General features: G+C 37.0%; 1 protein-coding gene across 1 annotated transcript in view; it reads right to left on the bottom strand.

Annotated features, from left to right (window-relative positions):
• Window positions 1-25,282, bottom strand: part of DNAAF4 (dynein axonemal assembly factor 4) — a 66,890-nt gene that overhangs the window by 13,315 nt on the left and 28,293 nt on the right. The window contains exons 4-6 of the mRNA XM_052647122.1: window positions 17,603-17,834; window positions 5,901-6,046; window positions 4,516-4,625 (exon numbers count right to left, since the gene is read on the bottom strand). Coding sequence (XP_052503082.1) covers window positions 4,516-4,625; window positions 5,901-6,046; window positions 17,603-17,834 — 488 coding nt within the window. The remainder of the gene's footprint in view (window positions 1-4,515; window positions 4,626-5,900; window positions 6,047-17,602; window positions 17,835-25,282) is intronic.

Below are 25,282 nucleotides of genomic sequence, written 5' to 3'. Positions count from 1 at the left end.
TTTCCACTGTTTCTCCATCTATTTGCCGTGAAGTGATGGGACCGGATGCCAGGATCCTTAGTTTTCTGAATGTTGAGCTTAAGCCAACTTTTTCACTCTCCTCTTTCACTTTCATCAAGAGGCTCTTTAGTTTCTTTACTTTCTGTCATAAGGGTGGTGTCATCTGCATATCTGAGGTTAATGATAGTTCTCCCAGCAATCTTGATTCTACCTTGTGCTTCATCCAGTCCAGCATTTCTCTTCATATAAGTTAAATAAGCAGGGTGACAATATACAGCCTTGATGTACTCCTTTCCCGATTTGGAACCAGTCTGTTGTTCCATGTCTAGTTCTAACTCTTGCTTCTTGACCTGCATACAGATTTCTCAGGAGACAGATCAGGTAGTCTGGTATTTCCATCTCTTTCAGAATTTTCCACAGTTTATTGTGATACACACAGTCAAAGGCTTTGGCATAGTCAATAAAGCAGAAGTAGATGTTTTTCTGGAACTTTTTTCCTTTTTTGATGATCCAGTGGATGTTGGCAATTTGATCCCTGGTTCCTCTGCCTTTTCTAAAACCAGCTTGAACATCTGGAAGTTCATAGTGCACGTACTGTTGGAGCCTGGCATGGAGAATTTTGAGCATTAGTTTGCTAGCGTGTGAGATGAGTGTAATTGTGCGGTAGTTTCAGCATTCTTTGGCATTGCCTTTCTTTGGGATTAGAAAGAAAACTGACCTTTTCCAGTCCGGTGGCCACTGATGAGTTTTCCAAATTTGCTGGCATACTGAGTGCAGCACTTTCACAGCATCATCGTTTACGATTTGAAATAGCTCAACTGGAATTCTATTACCTCCACTAGCTTTGTTCGTAGTAGTGCTTCCTAACGCCCACTTGACTTCACACTCCAGGATATCTGGCTCTAGGTGAGTGATCACATCGTTGTGATTATCTGGGTCATGATCTCTTTTGTATAGTTCTTCTGTGTATTCTTGCCACCTCTTCTTAATATCTTCTGCTTCTGTTAGGTCCATACCATTTTTGTCCTTTATTGTGCCTGTCTCTGCATGAAAAGTTCCTTTGGTATCTCTCATTTTCTTGAAGAGATCTCTAGTCTTTCCCATTCTATCTCTATTACAACTTAATCTTCCAGTATTTTCTAGACCTCAGTAACCAATCCAATAGGAGAGCACATTCAGCTGTGTGCACTTCAGCACTCTCAGGCCTCAAGGAAAAGCAATTCATAGCCACACCACTTGGGCTGTCTTCACTAAGGCTAAACAATCGGAACAAAAGGACAACAAGAATTTTATTCATCTGTGAGGGTTATACAACACTATCTGGAACAAAAGCTTTGTAATCATACTGATGTGGGACTGAATCCTGGTTTTATTTATAAACCACCACTTTAGCCAAATTTCTCAACCTCTCTAGCCCTCTTTCTATATTTCAGAAATTTGGGGTAAAGATAATAATATACAACTAGCTATACTGTTAAAGGAATTAAAAGAGCTAGTTTGTGTAAAGCTGCTAGCTTTACGATAAACATTCGTTAAATGAGTGCAAAAGCAGTGGTTCCTAGCTAACTACAGCAGTAAGGATTTAATGAAATTGTATGTGCAAAGCTCTGGTAATCTATCACAAGCTATGAACGTAATAACTGTGATTATGACAATGACAGCTTGAAGACAAGCAAATGCAATTAAAGAAATATTTAGACTGGATATATCTGAGGGGCCGGGAAGGCAGAAGGCCAGCAGACTGGGTAAAAACCAAGGGGAACTTTCATTTGATGTGCAGTGTAAATTTTTTTCAAAAGGCATATCTTTATTATAAAGTGTAAAAATGAACACAAGTTTTAACAAAAGGAAAAAGAATAACAAAATCAAGATAATCCATTCACCATCAGCCTTGACTGAGTTTTCCCCACTCTTCTTGAGGACATTTCAACCACTTCTTTTGTCTCATCTGCACATCTTTTTGAATATTTTCTATTTGTAAAGAGGGCTTGCTTCCCTGGTGGCTCAGATGGTAAAGAATCTGCCTGCAATGCAGGAGACCAGTTCGATCCCTGGGTTGGGAAGATCCCCTGGAGAAGGGAATGATGAACCACTCCTTGTGGTTCTTGTCTGGAGAACTTTTAGAGAAGAACAAGACAAAAAAACTCTTAAAAGTTTCTATTCCGTCGGCTTCTGGGAGTATTTCTGTGTACTACTTTATTTTACCAGATCTTCAAATACTGGTGGATCACAGGGTTCTAGCCTTAGGCCACTACTCCCCTTTATACCCTATTTTTAGATACCACATCTACTCTTATAAATCAACTGCTGCATAAATGCTGATGACCTCCAAATCGATAACACAGGGCTGGACTGTCCTCTGGGTTTCAAACTTGCTGGACACTGTCAGCTTGACCAAAAGACATCTCTAACTCAACCTATTCAAAACTGACCTTACCTACATTCCCTCCTAACTGGCCCTCTTTTAGTGTTCTCTAATTCAGTTGGTGGCATATAATCAATCCTTTAAACTAGAAACCCAGAAGATGTCCACAACTACTCTTCTACTCTTCAACAGTCACTCAGAAGTCCTCCCTATTTTACCTCCTGAATATTTCTCACATTGCCCTTGTCTTCCCCCCTCCACAACAATGTCATTGTTCAAGACCTCCACCTTAGTTACTGGAACACATTTTCCTCCACCTTACAGAATAAAATTTAAGAATAATACAAGGCCATTGCCTATTTTTCTAGGTTCATGTGTTATTATTTAGCTTCAAATTTATGTTTTATCAAAAAGTAAGCTACCCATAGTTCCTGGCCTGTATGTCACACTATTCTTGTCTCTCAACTTTTGCTCACACTGTATCCTCTGCCTAAAATGAACACCTTTCTCTCCCTTCCTCCTGAAACTCCTACCTATCTTTAAGAGGAACTCAGGTGCTATATTCTTTAGGAAGCTCTTCCTGAAACTACCTTCCTTCTTTTAAGGTTAAGTGCCCCTCTTGTGTACTTTCATTTTATCATGTGCTTTCTAAGTATTGCACTTTCCATACAGTGTTGTAGTATTTGTATATGTCTCTCTCCCTATTTCTGTAGTTCAGAGCCTACCCTACAGCCTGACAAACCATAAATAATCAACAGATATTTATTTAATGGTTCAAAAGGTTGAGAGGTAGGGAGAGAAGAAAGAAGAGAAAGAGGAGAAGGGATTACTCTTGGGAGTAAGAGGAACAAACCTGTGAGCCTCAGGCTTCTGTTTAGAAAAACTCAACTCCAGCTCAACTCCACAGATCAATCTCTGGTGGTGTTTTAGATAAGAGAAAAGACCAGGAAAGAACAGAGAACAGATGAGACTAGGAAAACACAGATAGCCACATCCTAACTCCCCAAAACCTGTGAATACCTAAAATGGCTAGTTAGAAAGAACCTTGCAGATGTGATTAAGAATTTTAATGTAGGAGAGTACCCTGGATTATAAATACAAGGGTGTTTATAAATGAAAGAGGGAAGCAGGGGAGCCAGAGTCAGAAAAGGAGATGTGACTATGGAAGCAAAGGCTAGAGTAATGCAACTGCTGGTTTGGGGCCATAAGCCAAGGAATGCAGGTGGTCTCAAGGTTGGAAAACCAAGGAAACAGATTCTCTCCTAGTCTCCAGAAGGACTGCACTTGATACTTGATATTAGCCTAGTAAAACCCATTTTAGACTCCTGGCCTCCAGAACTATAAGATAATAGATTAGTATTGTTTTAAGCCAATAAGTCGGTGGCAGTTTGTTATGGCAGCAACAGAAAAATAATACAAACATACAAAATAAGATATAATAAATAATATCTACAATTGCCTCAAAATATGAACTCAAATTGCCACAGAATGTACCAGAATTCATTATTTTTGATAACTGTCTAAAATTTACAGTTACATATAAATAAATAAAAAGATTGTCTAGACATAAAATGATAATTTATAGACGGATTTGATAATCTTTTATTAGAGGATAACTGCTTTATACTGTTGTGTTAGTTTCTGCTGTACAATGAAGTGAATCCACTATATGTGTGTGTGTGTGTGTGTGTATATATATATATCCCCTCTCTCTTGAACCTTCTACCCCACCACTCCATCCCACCCATCTAGGTCATGACAGCAACAAGCTAATCTGATAAGCTTTCAAAGACTGATATGACTAATCAAAGTAATTCTAGTTTTGAAGAACCATGATTTTAAGGGAAGTATTAGCAAGGACTTATGTCAAACACTGAGTAATTTTAAAAGGGACTTTAATAAGCAGTCTAAAAGATGTTATATTTTTTCATTTCCATGACGTTTAAATACAAAAGCAAATAAAAATAAGAATCTCATTTAACTGTTATAGGATCTGACTTTTTAAACACAGAGGTGCTACCTACATAATTGGCATATTTCTTCCCAACAATCACATTCACACATATGTCAAGACATCTAGAAAATGTTATAAGTACTAATATACACATAGATTTACAATAAGTCTCATGGCCAGGGTGCAAACAACTTACTTTCCTTTGTCCTTCAACCATTCTGGGTTCTTTTCCTCTTCTTTTAAATCACAAAGTTCAGGAATATCAGTATTCATTGCTCTTCGTGCCTCTGCTTGTTTATGTAGCCACTGAAATGAGAATGAGTTTAATGAAGGACACAAAGGTATTATTTTATTAACCATTCCTTTTAGATTTCCCATCTTCCTACATAACATGGAAATACTGTTTGTTATGCACTGAATGTTTGTGTGCTCCAAAATTCGTATGGTGAAGCCCTAACCACCTATGTGATGGTATTTGGATCTATGGCCCTTGGGCGATAATTAAGTTTGGATGAGGTCATGAAGATGAGGCCTCCAAGACAGGATTAGTATTCTTGTAAGAGGAGAAAGAAACTAGAGGGCATGCTCCTTTCTACACCCCACCCCCATATCCTCTCAGCCTCCAGAACTGTGAGAAATAACTGTCTGTTCTTAGAGCCAGCGAGTCTATGTACTTTGTAATAGTATTCTAAGCAGACTGATATAATATTTGATGATGGCGATTTTAAACTTCCAGCTTTTATACATTTTCAAGTTTTTTTTTTTTAATTTCACTAGCTGATTAAAATCAAATATACAACAATTTCTAGTTCAAACTTTGTCCAAATTTCTGGTAGTTTGTGTGAATATTATTTTACTTTTCTTTATAATATATATGTATTTTTACATTATAAAAATATATAATTTTTAAATGATTATAATTTTATAGTTATAGAAATCCTTTTATAAATAATGAAATATAGAAATATATTGCTAATATTAAGAAAAAGTTAATATTTATAAATTATCATTATATATTAAGAAATTTCAATTATTTTCACAACTTTTTAACTGAGAGAGGTATCAGTTCATACCTTATAGTAAAAAATAAATAAATAAAAGCAAGTTCTTAGAATTCTTAGTGCTTATACAACTAAATACATGACATTCAGAATCCCAGAGCTCAGGAATTTATAAATGAAAGATATCAATGCCAAATGTCTTGACATTACTAATTAATTGTAACAATATAGTTGTAATAAATCTACAAATCTTTTCTTACCACAACACACATAGCCCAAAGTTTACAAATCTATTATGGAAAATGATGTATTTAATAAAATAAATGCACATGCAACAGATTATATTCTAGAATAAGCAACAACGCTATTAAATCAATGTTTTCTCATCAGCATTCTGAAGCCAAAAAAATAGATCCTGCAAAATATTTTTCTCAAAAAGAAATATTAAATTTTTTCATGAAGTAATATCTTTAGCGCAATGAATACTTTAAAAATTCAGATCCAGTAAGTTTCAATACATGAAGTAAAAAATTAAGTATTCTCATTTGTGGTCACTGTAACTAACAGCAAGTGTACCAACCTCCTCCTCTTCTGCTACTTGTGATTCCCGGAGAGCTGTCGGGAATACTCGAGGAGTAAAGCTGATTTTAATACTGCCAACAGAACGAGGAGCAGGAATACTGTCTTCCTTTACCTTCTCAAAAAATATATTTCCTGAATTTCTCCCTTCAAAAACAACATTAGCAACTAAGTTATTTATCTTTTATTTCCTAGTTAACAATCAAACAGACTTTTAAGGTAATTACCCATTAAAGTTACTTTTAAAATCCTATACATATAATCCAAACATATTTCCTACAGGAAGCAATGTAAAATTCCTCATTGAAATTATGGAAGCTAGTAATCTGTTCTTTAATCAGTGACTTCAGCTACTTTTCTGGGGTTCTCTTTGTTAAACCACACAGTGTCTAACTTACATTCACTATAGAGGACGGCACTCTTATAACCTATGTCAACTCTACAGGAGGGTACCTAGGCAAAGGCATCACTTTTCATAAGCTCCTATAGCAGTATCTTCTATAGGCTTCCTGGTAATAATAGAAAAGATTTTCAGTTATTAGAGAAAGCTAATGGGAACAGGCAAAGAGTTATGATAAAAAGCTATACATCTGTACAAAGGCAGTTAGATATAATAATTGTTCAGTCAATATCAGAGAAGATATTATTCTATGTTAGAATATAAACTATGTAAGTAAAAGGAAGGAAAGGTACTAAAAAATGAAAATATCAAAACTGACCTAAAATGATTTTCTACAAATATGACAGTTTATATCTTTGATATAAAATGAACACATATAATTAAGATATAAAATGTCCACTTTAAAGAAAAACTGAAAAGGGCCTCAATTAACACTTCAAAGGGCGGAAAAAGGGGATAGGAAAGAAAGAATAAGGACTCAAACTAGAAAGTAACATCAACAAAAATTTAAACAAACAATTTCTATAGATGGTTGTGGCTGGGAATGTTATCATCAAGTATCTTATCAATTCTCCCCTCTTTGTTTAAGAGCAGGTGTAGTTATGTGCCAAACTGACACAACGGAATGTGAATACAAGCAATGTATACAATTTAAAGATCATCATTTTACCGGTAAATCTACTTGCAGTGGACATCTTTCCCCATCCCACTGGCTAAAAAACAATGCCAACTGCATTATCCACCTTGGACCCAGAGATGGAAGCCAAATAATGGTACAATAGATGTTAACCCACCAGCCTGGAAGGCCCTGTGGAACAAAGACATCAATCAGGCCTAGACTGATGACCGTTACATCATCATCTTATTTGATCTATGACTTTGTGTGCTGTGCTGTGCTTAGTAGCTCGGTTGTGTCCACTCTTTGTGATCCAAGGGACTGCAGCCTGCCAGGCTCCTCTGTCCAAGGGGATTCTCCAGGCAAGAATACTGGAGTAGGTTGCCATGTCCTCCAGGGGATCATCCCAATCGAGGGATCAAACCCAGGTCTCCCGCATTGCAGGCAGATTCTTTACCATCTAAGCCTCCAGGGAAGGCCAAGAATACTGGAGTGGGTAGCCTATTCTTTCTCCAGGGGATCATTCCAACCCATAAATTTGACCGGGGTCTCCTGCATTGCAGGCAGATTCTTTACCAATTGAGCTACCAGGGAGGCCCAATCTATGACTTTGGACCTCTTATTTCAGTAATTGGCTTGAACCTACCTAATACAATGTCCAAGAATTTCATACCCAGTATACTACTATTCACTTATGAAACTAGGAGACATTCCTAGATATTTAAGAACTAAGTAAATGCACCATCTAGCCATCTTTTCTGAGTAAATTACTCGCAGAAATGTACCAGAACATGGAAAAATAAAATTAAGAACTCAGGAGTGGAAAACTTGAAGGTAAAAATGAAAAATGATAGCCTGCTGTTGTTGTTGAGTCACTAAGTCATGTCCAACTATTTGTGACCCAGGAACTGCAGCATACCAGGCTTCCCTGTCCTTCACTGTCTCCCACAGTTTGCTCAAATTCACGTCCAACGTGTCAATGATGCCATCCAACCGTCTCATCCTCTATTGCCCCCTTCTCCTCTTACCCTCAATCTTTCCCAGCACAGGGTTTTTCCAATGAGCCAGCTCTTTGCATCAGGTGGCCAAAGTATTGGAACTTCAGCTTCAGCATCAGTCCTTCCAGTGAATGAATATTCAGAGTTGATCTCCTTTAGGATTGACTGCTTTGATTTCCTTGCTCTCCAAGGGACTCTCAAGAGTCTTCTCCAGCACCAAAACTCGAAAGTATCAATTCTTCAATGCTCAGCCTTCTTTATGGTCCAGCTCTCACATCAGTACATGGCTACTGGAAAAAATCATAGCTTTGACTATACAGACCTTTGTCAGCAAAGTGATATCTCTGTTTTTTAATACACTGTTTAGATTTGTCATTGCTTTCCTTCCAAGGAGCAAGCATCTTTTAAATTCATGGCTAGAGACACCATCCACAGTGATTTGGGAGCCCAGGAAAATAAAATCTGTCACTGCTTCTATTTTCCTCCTTCTATTTACTGTGAAGTGATGGGACCAGATGCCATGACCTTAGTTTTTTGAATGCTGAGTTTTAAGCCAGCTTTTTCACTCTCTTTCTTCACCCTCATCAAGAGGCTTTTTAGTTTCTCTTCACTTTCTGCTATTAGAGTGATATCATCTGCATATCTGAGGTTATTAATATTTCTCCCAGCACTCTTGATTTCAGCTTGTGATTCATCCAGCCCAGCATTCTGCATGATGTACCCTGCATAGAAGTTAAACAAGCAGGGTGACGATATACAGCCCTGACATACTCCTTTCCCAATGTGAAACAAATCAGTTGTTTCACGTCTGGTTCTAACAGTTGCTCCTTGATCTGCATACAGTTTTCTCTGGAGGCAGGTAAGGTGGTCTGGTATTCCTATCTCTTTAAGAATTTTCCATAGTTTGTTGTGATCCACACAGTCAAAGGATTTAGTGTGGTCAATGAAGCAGAAGTAGACGTTTTTCGGGAATTCCCTTGCTCTATGATCCAATGAATGCTGGCAATTCGATCTCTTGTTCCTCTACGTTTTCGAAATCCAGTTTGTATATCTGGAATTTCTCAGTTCACATACTGCTCAAGCTTAGCTTGAAGGATTTTGCGTATTACCTTGCTAGGATGTGAAATGAGCACAACCTATGGTAGTTTGAACATTCTTTGGCATTGCCTTTATTTGGGATTGAAATAGAAACTGACCTTTTCCAGTCCTGTGGTCACTGCTGAGTTTTCCAAATTTGCTGGGATGTTGGGTGCAGCACTTTCACAGCATCATATTTTAGGATCTGAAATACCTCAGCTGTAATTCCATCACCTCTGCTAGCTTTGTTCATAGTAATGCTTCTTAAGGTCCACTTGACTTCACACTCCAGGATGTCTGGCTCTAGGTGAGTAATCACACCATCATGATTATCTGGGTCATGAAGATCTTTTCTGTACAGTTCTTCTGTGTATTCTTGCTACCTCTTCTTAATATCTTCTGCTTCTATTAGGTCCGTACCATTTCTGTCCTTTATTGTGCCCATCTTTACATGGAATGTTCCCTTGGTATCTCTAATTTTTTTTGAAGAGATCTCTAGTCTTTCCTATTGTTTTCCTCTATTTCTTTGCACTGATCACTGAGGAAGGCTTTATCTCTCCTTGCTATTCTTCGAAACTCTGCAGTTAGGTGTATCTTTCCCTTTCTCCTTTGCCTTTCACTTCTCTTCTTTTCTCAGCTATTCATAAGGCCTCCTCAGACAACCACTTTGCGTTCTTGCATTTATTTTTCTTGGGGATGGTTTTGGTCACTGCCTCCTGCACAGTGTTATGAATCTCCATCTATAATTCTTCAGGCATTCTGTCTACCAGATATAATCCCTTGCATCTATTTGTCACCTCCACTGTGTAATCATAAGGGATTTGATTTAGGCCATACCTGAATGGCCTCGCAGTTTTCCCTACTTTCTTCAATTAAAGCCTGAATTTTACAATCAGGAGCTCATGATTGGAGCCAGTCAGCTCCAGGTCTTGTTTTTGCTGAGTGTAGAGAGCTTCTCCATCTTCGGCTACAGAGAATAAAATCAAACTGATTCCAGTATTGACCATCTACGGATGTCCATGTATAGAGTCATTTCTTATGTTGTTGAAGAGGGTGTTTGCCATGACCAGTGTGTTTTCTTGACAAAACTGTTAGCTTTGCCTTGCTTCATTTTGTGTTACAAGGCTACACTTGCCTACACTCCATGAATTTCTTGACTTCCTACTTTTGCATTCCAATCCCTAATGATGAAAGGGACATCTTTTTATGGTGTTAGTTCTAGAAGGTCTTTATAAAACTATTCAACTTCAGCTTCTTCAGCATTCGTGGCTGGGGCATAGACTTGGATTACTGTGATGTTGAATGGTTTGCCATGGAAACAAACCAAGATCATTTCTGTTGTTTTTGAGATTGCATCCCAGTACTGCATATTAGACTTTTTTGTTGACCGTGAGGACTACTCCACTTCTTCTAAGGGATTCTTGCCCACAGTAGTAGGTATAATGGTCATCTGAATTGAATTCCCCATTCCCATCCATTTTAGTTCACTGATTCCTAAGATGTCAGTGTTCACTCCTGCCACCTTCTACTTGACCAGTTTCAATTTACCTTGATTCACAGGCCTAACATTCCAGGTTCCTATATAATACTGTTCTTTACAGCATCAGACTATACTTTTAATACCAGATACATCCACAACTAAGCATTGTTTCTGCTTTGGTCCAGCCTTTCTGTTTATTTATTTATTTTTTAAAACAATTTTATTTATTTATTTTTGGCTGTGCCTGGGTCTCCATTGCTGCACTCGGGCTTTCTCTAGTTGCAGCAAGAGGGGGCTGCTGTTTGTTGCAGTGCTCGGAATTCTTACTGTGGTGGTTTCTCTTGTTGTGGTGCACGGGCTCAAGGCACACAGGCTTCAGTAGTTGCAGCACAGAGGCTTTGTTGCTCCACTGCATGTGGGATCTTCCCGGACGAGGGATCGAACCCTTGTCCCCTGAATTGGCAGGCAGATTCTTAACCACTAGACCACCTGGGAAGCCCCAGCCTTTTTATACATTTGTAAATTTTAAAACAATTCTCCCTAATAATTGGAGAACAAAAAAATGATGATGGCTTACAAAATATTTGCAACCACATGACAATGAAAACACAAGATGTCAAGACTTGATGAATATATTAATGTAGTATTTAAGAGAAAAAAATTACACTGCATACGCATGAATTAAAAGATTCATAAATTAACGCAAACAAATTATATAAAAACCAGAGAAAACTCAAAGAAACTAGGAGTAGCCAAATAAAAATACACACAGGAATTAATGGAATAGAAAACAAACAATGAAAGAATCAACAACATTCAAAACTGCTTTTTGGAATAAACTAATGAAATTTGCAAAATGCTGCAATAATTGATTAAGGAAAAATAAGATAGTATTAGGAACAAATATATATTTTTTCAGATTCTTTTACATTATAGGTTACTACACATTGAATACAGTTCCTGTGCTATACAGCAGGTCCCTGTTTTTCTATTTAACAAATGCTGCTGGTAAATTGCTTCAGTGGTGTCTGACTTTTTGCAAATCCATAGAACATAGCCCTCCAGGCTTCTCTGTCCATGGGACTCTCCAGGCAAGAATACTGGAATGTGTATTTTACATATAGTAGTATGCATATGTTAATCCCAAACTCCTCATTTCTTTCTCCCTCCACAATCCCTCACTAAAAAAATTTTAAATTATTTCTTACATGTAGGATCGACAACAAAAAATGGAACTCATAGTTACAGACAGCAGATTGGTGGCTGTCAGAGATGGAGGTTGGGACGTGGACAAAATGGGTGATGGTGATCAAAAAGTACAAACTTCTAGTTATAAAATAAACAAGTCCTAGGAATGAAATGTATAGCCTGTACTTTATATTTGAAAGTTGTTAAGAGAGTAAATCTTAGAAGTTTGCATAAGAAAAAATACTGTAACTATATGGTGCTGGACAGATTTACTAGATTTATTGTGGTGATCATTTCACAATATATACATGTATCAAAACATTATATGTACACTTAAAACATAATAAGTCAGTTATCCCAAATTTTAAAAAATATTTTTTAAAAAATTACTTCCTTTCCTGTTTCTCCCTTCTCTCTTCCTAATACTTCTATTATTTGAATGTTGGGACAATGTGGATGCATATTCTAGTTGTTTCATCTGCTCTATTTTATTTAATTACATTAATTTATCTGTTTATTTATTGTTATTTGGCTGTATCAGGTGTTAGTTGTGGCACCCAGGATCTTCATTGTGTTATGTGGGAGATTTCATTCTGGAGCATGGACTCTGCAGTTGCAGAATGCAGACTCCAGAGCAGGTGGGCTTCAGCAGTTGCAGCATGCAGGTTATCCAGTGGTGGTACACAGGCTCAGCACATGTGCACTCAGTAGCTGCAGTGCCCAGGCTTAGCTGCTCTGCAGCATGTGGGATCTTAGTTCCCCAACCAGGGATCGAACCTGTGTCCCCTGCATTGCAAGACAGATTCTTTACCACAGGACCACGAGAGAAGTTCCATCTTTTCTATTTTAAAATCTCTTTGTCATTTTGTTCTGTTTTCTGGGGAAAATTTACTATATTCCAACTATCTGACTGAACACTTTATACATTTTAAATTTCCAAATGGATTTTTTTGGGAAAATTCTTTACTACAGCCTCTTGTTTTTGTTCAAGGGTTAAAGTATGTTTTCATCTCTCTGAGAACATTAATCATGGTTCTTTTTAAGTTTTCTTCCATTCCTACTTGTTTCATACCTAGTTGTTTCAAGTTATATTTTTCTGTTTGGTTCTTGGCTATCTGTTCATATTAAAAATGCTAAGTATAAATATTTTGACTGGAAGTTCTGTGTACATGAATCTGAAGATTGTTGATGAATAAGCTTCAGCATGGTGAATTGGCTGGGCCATTAAAAATGACAAGGTTTTTGCAAGGTTTGGCTTCCCTGTAGAGGAACGGTTCAATCTGCATCCCAGGTGCACTGGGCTCATATATGCATATGGCAAAGAGTATAGGACTTGAAGGGATCTCTTGAATCAGTACTTAGATTTTCATAATGCAGACTTTCACTCAATCTCTGTATTTTCAGAGCAGAACCTCATTGAGTCCTCAACTGTACAGAAAGTAAACCTCCAGCTGTCTGCTGTGGTAGGGGAGGAGAACAGGTAAGCAAACACACTTTCAACCAACCTTATTTTCTCCAGACTTATGCTTGCTCCTACCTTTAGAAGTACCTAGTTCTACGAAGTTGAAAGTGGAAAAATCCACATGCTCTGAAGTCTCATCTTTCCCTCTACAATGCTTTTAGTAGCTTAGCAAATAAGATAGCTCAGCACCGCAAAATTAGTTCAATACAACAGGCTGATACCGGTAACTGACTTCAAGAGTTTATCCCTTTTAAACCAAGCTCTTCCTAACAAGACAAGGAAGTCCCCAGAGTCGTGTAACTAATTAATGTTCATTGATTTCACTTTCCCTTGTAAAAACAGACATAAAGGCAAGGACCCTCAAATGAAACCACTTGGGGGATAGCCTCAGTATGCCTGGCCCTAAGCACTACTGTGGAATAATAAGAATTTGAGGAAATCATATACACTTTGATGCTTTCGTGCTTAAAAATAATAAACATTTTTTCCAATTTTATTGAGAAATAATTCATGTATGATAACTGTACTTATTTTAAAGCATATTAAATGAGTTCTGATAGATGTACATACTCACGAAATCACAATAAAGACAGAAAATTTCTATCATCTCTAAGAGCCCCCTATAGCTCTGTGCAATTCATTCCTTCCTTTTGCTCCTGGTCTCAGGTAACCACCAATGTGCCCTCTTCTCTTAATGCAGCAGTTGGGACCTCCAGTATAATGCTGAATGAAGCAGTAAAAATAGACATGTTTGCCTTACTCTTCAACCTCAGGGGCAAAATATGCATTATTTCATCAGTAAATAGGATATTTGCTATAGGTTCTTGTGTAGAAGGCCCTTACCAGATCAAGAAAGTTTCTAGTCCTAATTTTTTAAGCAATTTTTGTTATAAATGGGTGTTGGATTTTGTCAAACGCCTTTTTGTAATATTGAAATAATCACATTTTTCCTTTAGTTAACTATACTGAATGATTTTCAAAGGCTAAATCAACCTTGCCTTCCATTAGCCATTTCCAGCAGTCAAAATTCTCTAGGATACATAAATAACAAACACAATTAAAGTGGTTTAATCATATATGGGTTTGTTTTTCTCACTTAACAAGTTTGAAGAAAGATACTCCAGCATGATTTATAAGCTCTCCAATGTTTTTAATGTTTTTAATGTCCCAAGCTCCTCCTTCTTCCCTGTTCCATCACTCTTAATGTATGACTTACCTCTTAATGATCTCAAGACGATAGCTAATTCATTTCCTGGCATAGATCTTCATCTTAGGTAGAAAAAGGAAAGAGGAAGCAAGCAAAAAGGAATTGGGGACACTTATCTTGGAAAAGTAATACTTTCCTATAAATCATTAGCACATTTCTATTTCAAGAGTCAGAGCTGCGTCACTTGGCTACATATCATACATATGTATGACAAGTGACATACATGTGTCAAGGTACATACATACATATGTGTATGTGTGACATACATATACATACAGTTCAGTTCAGTCACTCAGTCGTGTCCAACTCTTTGCGACCCCATGAATCGCAGCATGCCAGGCCTCCCTGTTCATCACCATCTCCCGGAGTTTGCTCAGACTCACATCCATAGAGTCCGTGATGCCATCCAGCCATCTCATCCTTGGTCGTCCCCTTCTCCTCCTGCCCCCAATCCCTCCCAGCATCAGAGTCTTTTCCAATGAGTCAACTCTTCGCATGAGGTGGCCAAAGTACTGGAGTTTCAGCTTTAGCATCATTCCTTCCAAAGAAATTCCAGGGTTGATCTCCTTCAGAATGGTTGGATCTCCTTGCAGTCCAAGGGACTCTCAAGAGTCTTCTCCAACACCACAGTTCAAAAGCATCAATTCTTCGGCGCTCAGCCTTCTTCACAGTCCAACTCTCACATCCATACATGACCACTGGAAAAACCATAGCCTTGACTAGATGGACCTTAGTCAGCAAAGTAATGTCTCTGCTTTTGAATATGCTATCTAGGTTGGTCATAACTTTTCTTCCAAGGAGTAAGCGTCTTTTAATTTCATGGCTGCAATCACCATCTGCAGTGATTTTGGAGCCCCAAAAAATAAAGTCTGACACTGTTTCCACTGTTTCCCCATCTATTTCCCATGAAGTAATGGGACCGGATGCCATGATCTTCATTTTCTGAATGTTGAGCTTTAAGCCAACTTTTTCGCTCTCCTCTTTCATACAAGTGACATGCATATGCAAGTGACATACACGTGTCACTTGGCTACAAGAGAGTCTGAGGGAGCTGAAGGTGAATTTTGTTTTCCTTTTTTCTTTTTTATACTAATTTAAAATTACTTGGAAAAATGATTCACTGTTTGATGTTTAATTTTTTTCCATTTTATAACAAAAAATTTCAAATATGTATAAAAGTAGACAGGAAAGAATAATCACCATCATGCATTCATAATGTGACTTCAATTATCAACTCATAGCCAACACCACTCATCATTACCTCTATCTACTTTCACATACCACACTATTTTGAAGCAAACCTCAGACACTGTATTTTTTAATCAATAAATATTTCAGTAGTCACCTCTACAAGATGAGGACTTTATAAATCTAACTATAATATCATTATCACATGTAAAGAAAAAATATAATTATTCATTAATTTCTTCAAATATCCAACCAATAGTCAAATTTCCCAGAGTTAAGTTTTTTTAGCTGGACACATTTCTTCTGTTCCCCACCCCCAAGTCATGATTCTATCAGTGAAAAGGAGAGTACACAGTGAGTAGGCAAGCTACAGTACCTGCCACACCATCTGTATTCTATATATACTACAAAAGTAGCTTGTCTAAAGAATGTTTCTGGGGAAAATAATACACTATGCTTCCTATAGTTAAAAATGTTATCAAATGAGCATTTTTAGTTAACAGTGACATTGAAACAGTAGTAAGATTTTTTAGGAGCGGCCAAGTTTCCCGCTTCAAGAGGTCTAACTTTATTGACCAATGAGATGTTTGTGAATTTTTTTAAAGTGGTTATGTACAAATCCCAGCTAACTGGTTTGTATCTACAACAGTATATGTTCCTTGAAGGCACTGGCCATATGTTTAGTCATAAATGTACATTCCATAATGCTAGCACAGAGGAGACATGCAGTAAAAAAATATCCGTTAAATGAATGAACAAGATGGAAGAAAGTAACCACATTTGTCAGGCATCTGTAATGACACAACTGAAATAAGGGGGCGGGGGAAGACTTCTAGAGTGAAAAAAAAAGGTGACATGTATTTTTTCCCTCTACCATGTTTAATTTCCCTTACATCCATGGATGAATTTTTTCTAAGCATCTTCAGGATATCTCATACCTATAAAATTATGTTTGGGTTCCAACAGTATTTAAAAACAATCAATTTGTCTAGCAGTATTTGAAATTTGGAAGGAAATGTTTTCAAATTCTCTAGCTGTATCAATATTTTGCTGAAATGGTATTAAAGGAGATAGCATAGTAGTTAACTAGTATGTCAATATTAAACCATGAAAAATATATAAATTTAATAATGGCTACTGCTTAATATTCACTATAAATGACTTTTTAACATGCCAGATCTCACTGTTATAGTAGTAAAGACATATAGCCTTTGAAAAGAACACAGGTTTCAGAATCAGACAGATCTGGGTTCAAATCCTACAGGTTTGCTTATTGGGTAGTTGTTTCTCCTTTCAAAACATGTTTTTCCTTTAAAATAAGAATAACAAAATAAAGCAAAAGAGAATAACAGCACTTACTCCAAGTGCTATTGTGAGAAATCAGTGATAACAATCAATAAAATTACCTGACATACAGTAATCACCCAAGAAATATGAAGTCACTATTGTGTAAGATTTCACTACAAAATGTTTCATTTTGTAAACATAAATAAGCCCAAAACAAAGTTTAATACTCTAATATCAGATAAAAACAAACTTTTAGTTTTCAATAAAGAAAAATGTCCTCTCACTTATTTTTGAAAATACCAGAATCAAAAGCCAGAAGAGTGCTTATCTGTTTACAACTAAATCTGTTTATTAGTACTTGCTTTCCTGAGTTACATGAATAAAAGACCTTTTAATGAAATTCCTAGTTTCTTATCTCTAAAGAAATAAATGAATGTTCCCAGTACTCCTAATTCACTCCAAGTCTTACTGTACCTGAGTTAAACACATAATTAATATAACACTTGCCTAAAAGTCTAAAGAAAGCATGTGAGTAAAAACAATATTGAATCTTTGCTCATTTTATTATGAAAACTAACTTACTTTCTGGAAGAAGTAAGTCTTTTACCTTATTCTCTGTACTGTAGCACATCATATACTAAAATAATGACCTAATACTGTGGACAGATTCTCTCTCTCTCTCTGTCTCTCTCTCTCTCTCACACACACACACACACACACACGCACACACACACACACACACACGACATATATACTTCACTAACATGACTCACTTTCCCAGAAGCTGTTAATCACCATACCTTTTGTGGCAAAATTTTTAGATGCTGAATTCCCAGTAAGACATTTATGTTTTAATTTTTTTCTCTCTTCTTCCATTTGCTTTTCTTGATGATATAATTTTTCTTCTCTCTGAATTATTTTAAGTTCTTCAGCTTTTCTTTGACATTCTTTCCAGGCTTCCAATTCTTTAGTTGCTTTTATCCGTTCATTTTCTTTCATATCTTCTATTCTTTTCCTCTCTTCTTCTTCAATCTGTAAAAATTAAAATGACCAAATCCTTTAAAACATGTAAAAAGCAACATTTTAAAAATAAGAAATTCATTATAATAATTAGTTACTTTCACCTCTAAACACTTGTCATTAAAACTGCAGCAATAGTTAGCAATGAATAAAGAATTAAAGTAGGAAAGGCAAATGATTTAGTAGAATGCTCAACAATCTGGGTGTCACTGAACACATATCTTAGTTTCCCTGGTAGCCAAGATGGTAAAGAATCTGCCTGCAACACAGAAAACCCGGGTTTGAGCTCTGGGTCAGGAAGATCCCCTGGAGCAGAGAATGGCAACCCACTCCAGTCTTCCTGCCTGTAGAATTCCATGGACAGAGGAGTCTGGCAGGCTACAGTTCATGTGGTCACAGGGTCGGACATGACTGAGTGGCTAACACACACACATTGATGTGTTCTTGGGCAGTCACTTTCCCTAGCCTCAGTTTACTTGTATGTAAAATATAGGCATACATTCAATTAGATGATATGTAAGAGTTTGGTTAAAAAAAAACACATGAAAAATTTGTTATTCTGAAAGTTAAGTCATTTGTCTCAAAACCCTTACATATACACAAATATGTATATGCAAACATTTGGCTTTCAAATATGCCAGTCTTTCCTGTCTTAGGACTGAAGTTGCACTGACCTTCATCTGAGGAATGAGGGCTTAAGAAGAAGGGATACAGAAAGCAGGAAGTAGGGAGTTCGTCTCTGGTGGGTGGAAAAGTTTGAACTCTGAATCCTGCTGTCAACTATGTTTGCTGCTGCTGCTAAGTCGCTTCAGTCATGCCTGACTCTGTGCGACCCCACAGACGGCAGCCCACCAGGCTCTGCCGTCCCTGGGATTCTCCAGGCAAGAACACTGGAGTGGGTTGCCATTTCCTTCTCCAATGCATGAAAGTGAAAGTGAAGTCGCTCAGTCGTGTCCCACTCTTCGTGACCCCATGAACTGCAGCCCACCAGGCTCCTCCGTCCATGGGATTGTCCAGGCAAGAGAACTGGAGTGGGTTGCCATTCCTTCTCCCAACTATGTTTGCAGTAGCAGTTATTTGAAATTTCCACATGAAAAGCTAAATATCAGATGAATCTGAAAGCAATACATTGCTCAGTTGTGTGCCAACTTTTCTCCCTTTCACAAACTTCATATGGGCAAGAGAAAAAAAATCTGTGTAACAGAGTAACTGGTTAGTATATATGGTTACCTCCACTTTTCTAACTTTCCTATGGTAATAAGTATTTCTCACCTCTATTCTCTAGAGAAGCAGTGTCTAACAGAACTTTTATCAGAGGTAGTAATGTTCTGTACTACCCAATACATTAGCCACTAGCCACTTGTGGCTAATGAAGCACTGAAAATGTAGCTAGCGTGACTGAGGGCCTGAACTGTTCATTTCATTTAAGTTTCATTAATGTAAATTTAAATTAAATAGGACATCTGACACAACTGTAGAATGACATGCTGGGAAGAAATTTATAGAGACTGAATTATTTTAGGATATGGAATTAAAACTACAAGTATGAAAACTGTGAAGTACCAAAGAAATATTTGCATGAGTTAATACCGTTCTCTAGAGACTAATTTTTTTTTTCCTATTAAACTGTGAAACACTGACATTAAAATAAATTTCATAGATTACTAACAGAAGCTTCTTGTAATCCCAGAATTGCTTCTAAGACCTAAATTAAGCACACAAGATGCTAACTACTACATGTCCTAAGTTCAGAGAGCTGCGGTGAGCTGTCAACAGGTTGGACCAGGACAAATCTGCACAGGACAATGAACCAGCATTTAAAGGCCTCACAACAGGTCATGATGAACAGTCAGTACTAGCTATAGGTAGCCACAACCTAAAGGATGATGACAACGTTCCCTAATTTAGTAATATATTTGCCTTTCCCCCTCCTTCCTCTCTGCTCTAACACATGGGAGGAAAAAGTACGTGAAGAGTCAGAACACCTTCACCCCTCACAATCCCTGTTGGGCAGAGTAAATTTTTAAAAGTTTTACAAATGCACATTTACCAAAAACAAGACTGTTCTTACAACCAAAAGTAACAAGTTCTATTATGCCAAGATGTACTTAAGGGAAATATGTGTGTGGGTAGCCACACATGCATATGTACATATAAATATAATAGGCTGTATCACAAACATAAAAGTAGTCCTCAGGGATTAATGAGGAAGAGGAAGAATTATAAAAGGCATCAACGAACAGGTCACAGGATGAACTGGAATGAAAAGAACGTGAAGAAGGTAATATCTTATGATTATGATAAAGAGAAAAGGGAGACTACATATAGCAAAGAAACAGAGACTGACACACATTAAATAATCCTTCAAGGTCTTATTTTTTACAAAATGCAATCAGGGGAACATACCATTTAAAGGAGGAATGTGTGGTAACAGAAAAATTCAGAAAGCTAGAAAAATAATCACCTTACATGAAGAACTGGATTTTAAGTCCCTTGTATTGCTCAAAAAAGGATACCATATAGTCTGGGATATGAGTTTAATATAGACAGCAAATGTAGGTAACTGAATAATGAGCAGCTTCTAATACAAATTCCTGAAGAAAGGGAAACCTATAATTATTTCAATCTGGAGTGAATCTCTAGTTTATCAAGGCAATGTTCTTTATAAACCAATCTCATTTATGAATTAAAATGCAGAAATAATAAAATACTAGGAAACTGAATCAAGGAAAATATTAGAACTATAATACATCTTGATCAAATATGCTGTTTCTTATTTATGATATTAGGCACTCAAAAGAAAAAAATAATATTTCAGTACATGCCAATATACTAGTTTATACTGAAAAGAATATTTTTTAGATCAATAAAAGGAGTTACACAATATCACACTTTATGATGAAGCATTAGAAATATTTCCAGTAAAGTCCCTAACGCCAATATGACTACTGTTTTACTATTTTCCTGGAGGGCATAACCTACACTACAGAATTTTTACAATAAATACATTTTTAAAATTAAAAACATTAAGAACTACAAACATAGATAATACAGAGATAGAACTATCATTATTTGCAAATAATATCACAGACTACCTAAAAGAATACAAATAATAAATTGACAAACTATTAGAATGTAAGGGATTCCCTGGTAGCTCAGCTGGTAAAGAAACCACCTGCAATGCAGGACACCCCAGTTCAATTCCTGGGTTGGGAAGATGCCCTGGAGAAGGGACAGGGTACCTACTCCAGTCAGTATTCTTGGGCTTCCCTGATGACTCAGATAGTAAAGAATCTGCCTCCAATGCTGAAGACCTGGGTTCTATCCCTGGGTTGGGAAGATCCCCTGGAGGAGGGCTTGGGAACCCACTCCAGTATTCTTGCCTGGAGAGTCCCCATGGATAGAGGAGCCTGGTGGGCTACAGTTCATGGGGTCACAAAGAATTGGACACGACTGAGTGACTAAGCACAACACATCAGAATGAAAAGATTTCAAGGAGGCAATCACATACAGGATCAACTTACACAAACTCATAAAAACTAACTTTCCTACAAACTGGCAACAATCAGAAAATACAACAAAAAGGTAATTTCATTAGTAATTGCCATAAAAGCTTTTATAATGCTACAAATAAGCTTAGCAAAATATGAGCCAGCCCTATACGTAAGTTAAATAATTTTGCTGAGGAATATAAAACGTAAGTCTGAATAAAGAGAGATAAATGCCACATTCCTGGAAGAAAACCTCAATGTCTTAAATATGTTGATATTCTGCAAATTAATTTATAAGTCAATTTAAATCTAATCAGAATACCAACAGAACTCTTAGGAATTTTGGTAATAAGTAAATGTGAAATTCATCCACAGCAGAAAACATGCAGGTTTTATGGAAGAATGAAGAGGTTGGCAATTTTCATCCATAAAGATTAAGTATAAAACTAGACAAATTTATCAAAAACAATCAATTCAAGGCAGTGGGAACTAACCAAAGGTAGCCTGCAAATTGATAAGTGTTGATTCCAGAGAAACTGCTAAAGTCACAGGTTAAAAGCTGTGAGAGGCTCTGCCCTTCTGCCTAAGATTTCTTCCAACCACTCGCTCCAGCCAGGATGACGAGACAAACGTTTTTACTAACATGAAACTAACAACAACAACAACAAAAACCCCAGCAGCTTTGTTAGCAAAAACAGTGGACTCATTTCAGGGTGGGGTAGTGAAAACCTGTGGCTTTGGTAGAGAAAAGTAGTAAATTTGGTTGGGAATGAAAAGGGAAAATTTGCAGCTGAGGTCTGAGGTTGAAGCCCTGGTTAGGGTAAGTGCCTGACTAGTCAGAAAATTAAAAGAAAGAGCATGTAAATTACAGAGCCATGGAAGGTCTGTAATAAACTCACCATACACCCCTGGTTAAACAGAAAGTGACGCATTACTGGGGGATACTTGAGGAAGCCTGGCATAAAACAAAACCAAGGGATACTTGAGAACTTGCTCTAACTTTGAATGTATTCCCAAATCCACATACAGACCCATCAGCACAGGGGTGGAAGCCTTTCAAGCTGAAGGTATTTATCACCTGTGCGCAAGTCATCAGCTAACAAGTATGCAGACACAGGGAAGACAATTAAAGAAAAAACGTAAGAAATTAAAAATAAGAGTGAGAAAACTCAGCAGAAACATCAGCAGTTGTTTACCACAAGTGAGTCCAGAGTGACTCCATGGTTAAAGTCCAGGCAAGTTATTAAAAACTAAACAACTATCAATCAATCAATAATTTTTTAGAACTCAGAATTATTATAATCTATGAAAATGTCTTTCCTGGTGTCTCTGTCCATAAAAAATCCACCTGCAATGCAAGAGATTGCCTGTAATACAAGAGACCTCTATTTGATCCCTGGGTTGGGAAGATCCCCTAGAGAAGAAAATGGCAACCGACTCCAGCATTCTTGCCTGGGAAATCCATGGACAGAGGAGCCTGGGGGGCGACAGTCCATGGGGTACCAAGAGTTGGACACAACTTAGTGACTAAGCCACCAACCACTAAAATGTGTAGTTTCCAACTAAAAATACATCAAGAAATAATTACCAAAAACTTCTCAAATCTGATGAGAACATTACACTTTTCAGAGAATTTCAACCAAGAGTAAAATAAATACAAAGAGATACAACTACATAAAACTTAGTCAAACTACTAAGTTAACCCAAAGACCAAACAAAAACCGGAAAATCTTTAAAGCAGAGAAAAAAAAGGACTCCTCATCATGTACAGAGGAGTAATGATACAATTAAAGGCTGATTCTTCATTAGAAACAATGGAAGTCAGAAAGCAGTGAAAGACCTGTTGTTCAAAGCACAGACACAGAAATTACTAGAGTAGATCCTGCAAAGTACTAGGTCCTGCAAAACCATTCTTCATAAATGAAGACGAAATAAGCACATTCTAAGATAAATGAAAACTGAGAGAAACTATTTGTCACAGACTTGCCCAATAAGATATACTAAAGAAGATTCTTCAGGCTGAAAGGAAATGGTACTAAACACTAACTCAGATCTGTAAATGGGAATGAAGAATATGGGAAATGGTAAATATATGGGTACGCATAAAAGACAATTCAAATGGATAAACAAAATGTGGTATACACATAACAACAGAACATTTTTCAGAATTAAAAAGGAAGAAAATTCTGAAACATGCTAAAAAGTAGGTGAACCCTGAAGACATTATGCTAAGTGAAATAAGCCAGGCACAAAAGGACAAATATAGTATGATTCCACTTACATGAGATACCTAGAGGAGTCAAATTCACAGAGACAAAATAAAATGCTGGTTGCTAGGGGCTTAGGGAAACGGGGAATGGGAAGTAATTATTTAATGGGTACAGAGTTTCAGTTTGGGAAAATAAAAAAAAGTTCTGAAAATGGATGGTTGGTGATGGTGGCAACACAATGTGAATGTAGTAATGCAACTGAACTATATATTTATAAATAGTTAAAATGGCAAATTTTATGTTATTTATGTTTTATTCATTAAAAATTTTTAAAACAGTATTTGATTGCTTTTCTTCTCTTTGAAAACTTGAGATTTTTTTAAAAAACAATAATTTTTAAAGTAAAATTATAACACATATTTTTTATTTATAAAATTCATATACATATACCTATTCATGAATGGCAATAATGGCCCCAAAATAAAGAAAGAAAATGAAGCAGTAAAAGGCAAACTTGCTATATTTTACTGGAACTGAGTCAGTGTTAAACTGAAGAAGATCATGACTGTGATAAGCTAAAGGTGCATATGGCAACCATTAAAAACTTGAATAACCTAAAATTTATATTCATATCATAAAAATTATGTTTATTTATATAGAGTATGTATATACACACACACATACACACATCTATGTATAAAGCGAAAAGGTCAACAAAGGAGTTCCAGCTTCCATTCTGACAGGTTAAAGTGTGTCCTTTAGATGGACACACTAAAAACAAACCTTTTTGGACCCATCAGAGAAGTAAGTCACAGAGAAAACTGGTACTCTGAAACCCAGAGAGACAAGTGTGTCCAGAAAAGACACAAAGATCTGCTTGTCTTTTCCAGAAGCAACTGGAGCTATAAACTGGCAAAACACTTAAACAGTAACTTTGACAAAATGCTGGAGTCTGAGTGTGGCCCAGCACAGCAGTGAGAAACTCTGGGGAGCCACAGTCTTCGAGGGTGACCCCATATTTTTGTGAGCTTTACCATCAGAAATCCCACTAGATTACCATGACTAAGATCTGAATAAGAACTCTGGCAGAAGATGGGCAAGAATAATCATTAAGGGCCTGCTATACAGAGTGAAGTAAGTCAGAAAGAGAAAAACAAATATGGCCTATTAATGCATATATATGGAATCTGGAAAAATGGTACTGATGAACCTATTTGCAGGGCAGGAACAGAGATGCAAACACAGAGATTTTGGACACAGTGAGGCAGGGGGGAGGAGAGGGTGGATGAATTGAGAGAGTAGCATTACAACATACACCGTATCATATGTATTAATGAAATAGATAGCTAACGGGAAGCTGACATATAACACAGGAAGCTCAACATAGGACTCTGTGACAACCGAGAGGGGTAGGATGGTATGGGGGGTGGGAGGAGGTTCAAGAGGGAAGGGACATATGTGTACTTCTGGCTGATTCACATTGTTATATGGCAGAAGCCATACAATATTGTAGAGCGATTATCCTTAAAAAAAGAATTTTAAAAAATAATCATTGTGAAATACAGAAATACCCAAAGCATTCTCCATAACAAAGATCGACTCTCCTGTCAGAAAGAAAAGCAACCTGTCAAAGCTAAAGTCCCTTATCTGCACTGGGAGAAGGGAATTCTTCCCACCCCTGTCCTCCCCAGACTTCCTGTCCCACCTGAAGGGAGAAAAAAAAAAAAACACAGTTAGCTGTCAGACTTCAGGAAAATAG

This window comes from Budorcas taxicolor, chromosome 10 (assembly GCF_023091745.1).
Source record: "Budorcas taxicolor isolate Tak-1 chromosome 10, Takin1.1, whole genome shotgun sequence".
Classification (NCBI taxonomy): Eukaryota; Metazoa; Chordata; class Mammalia; order Artiodactyla; family Bovidae; genus Budorcas; species Budorcas taxicolor.
This window is presented reverse-complemented; position numbering and strand designations above follow the sequence as displayed.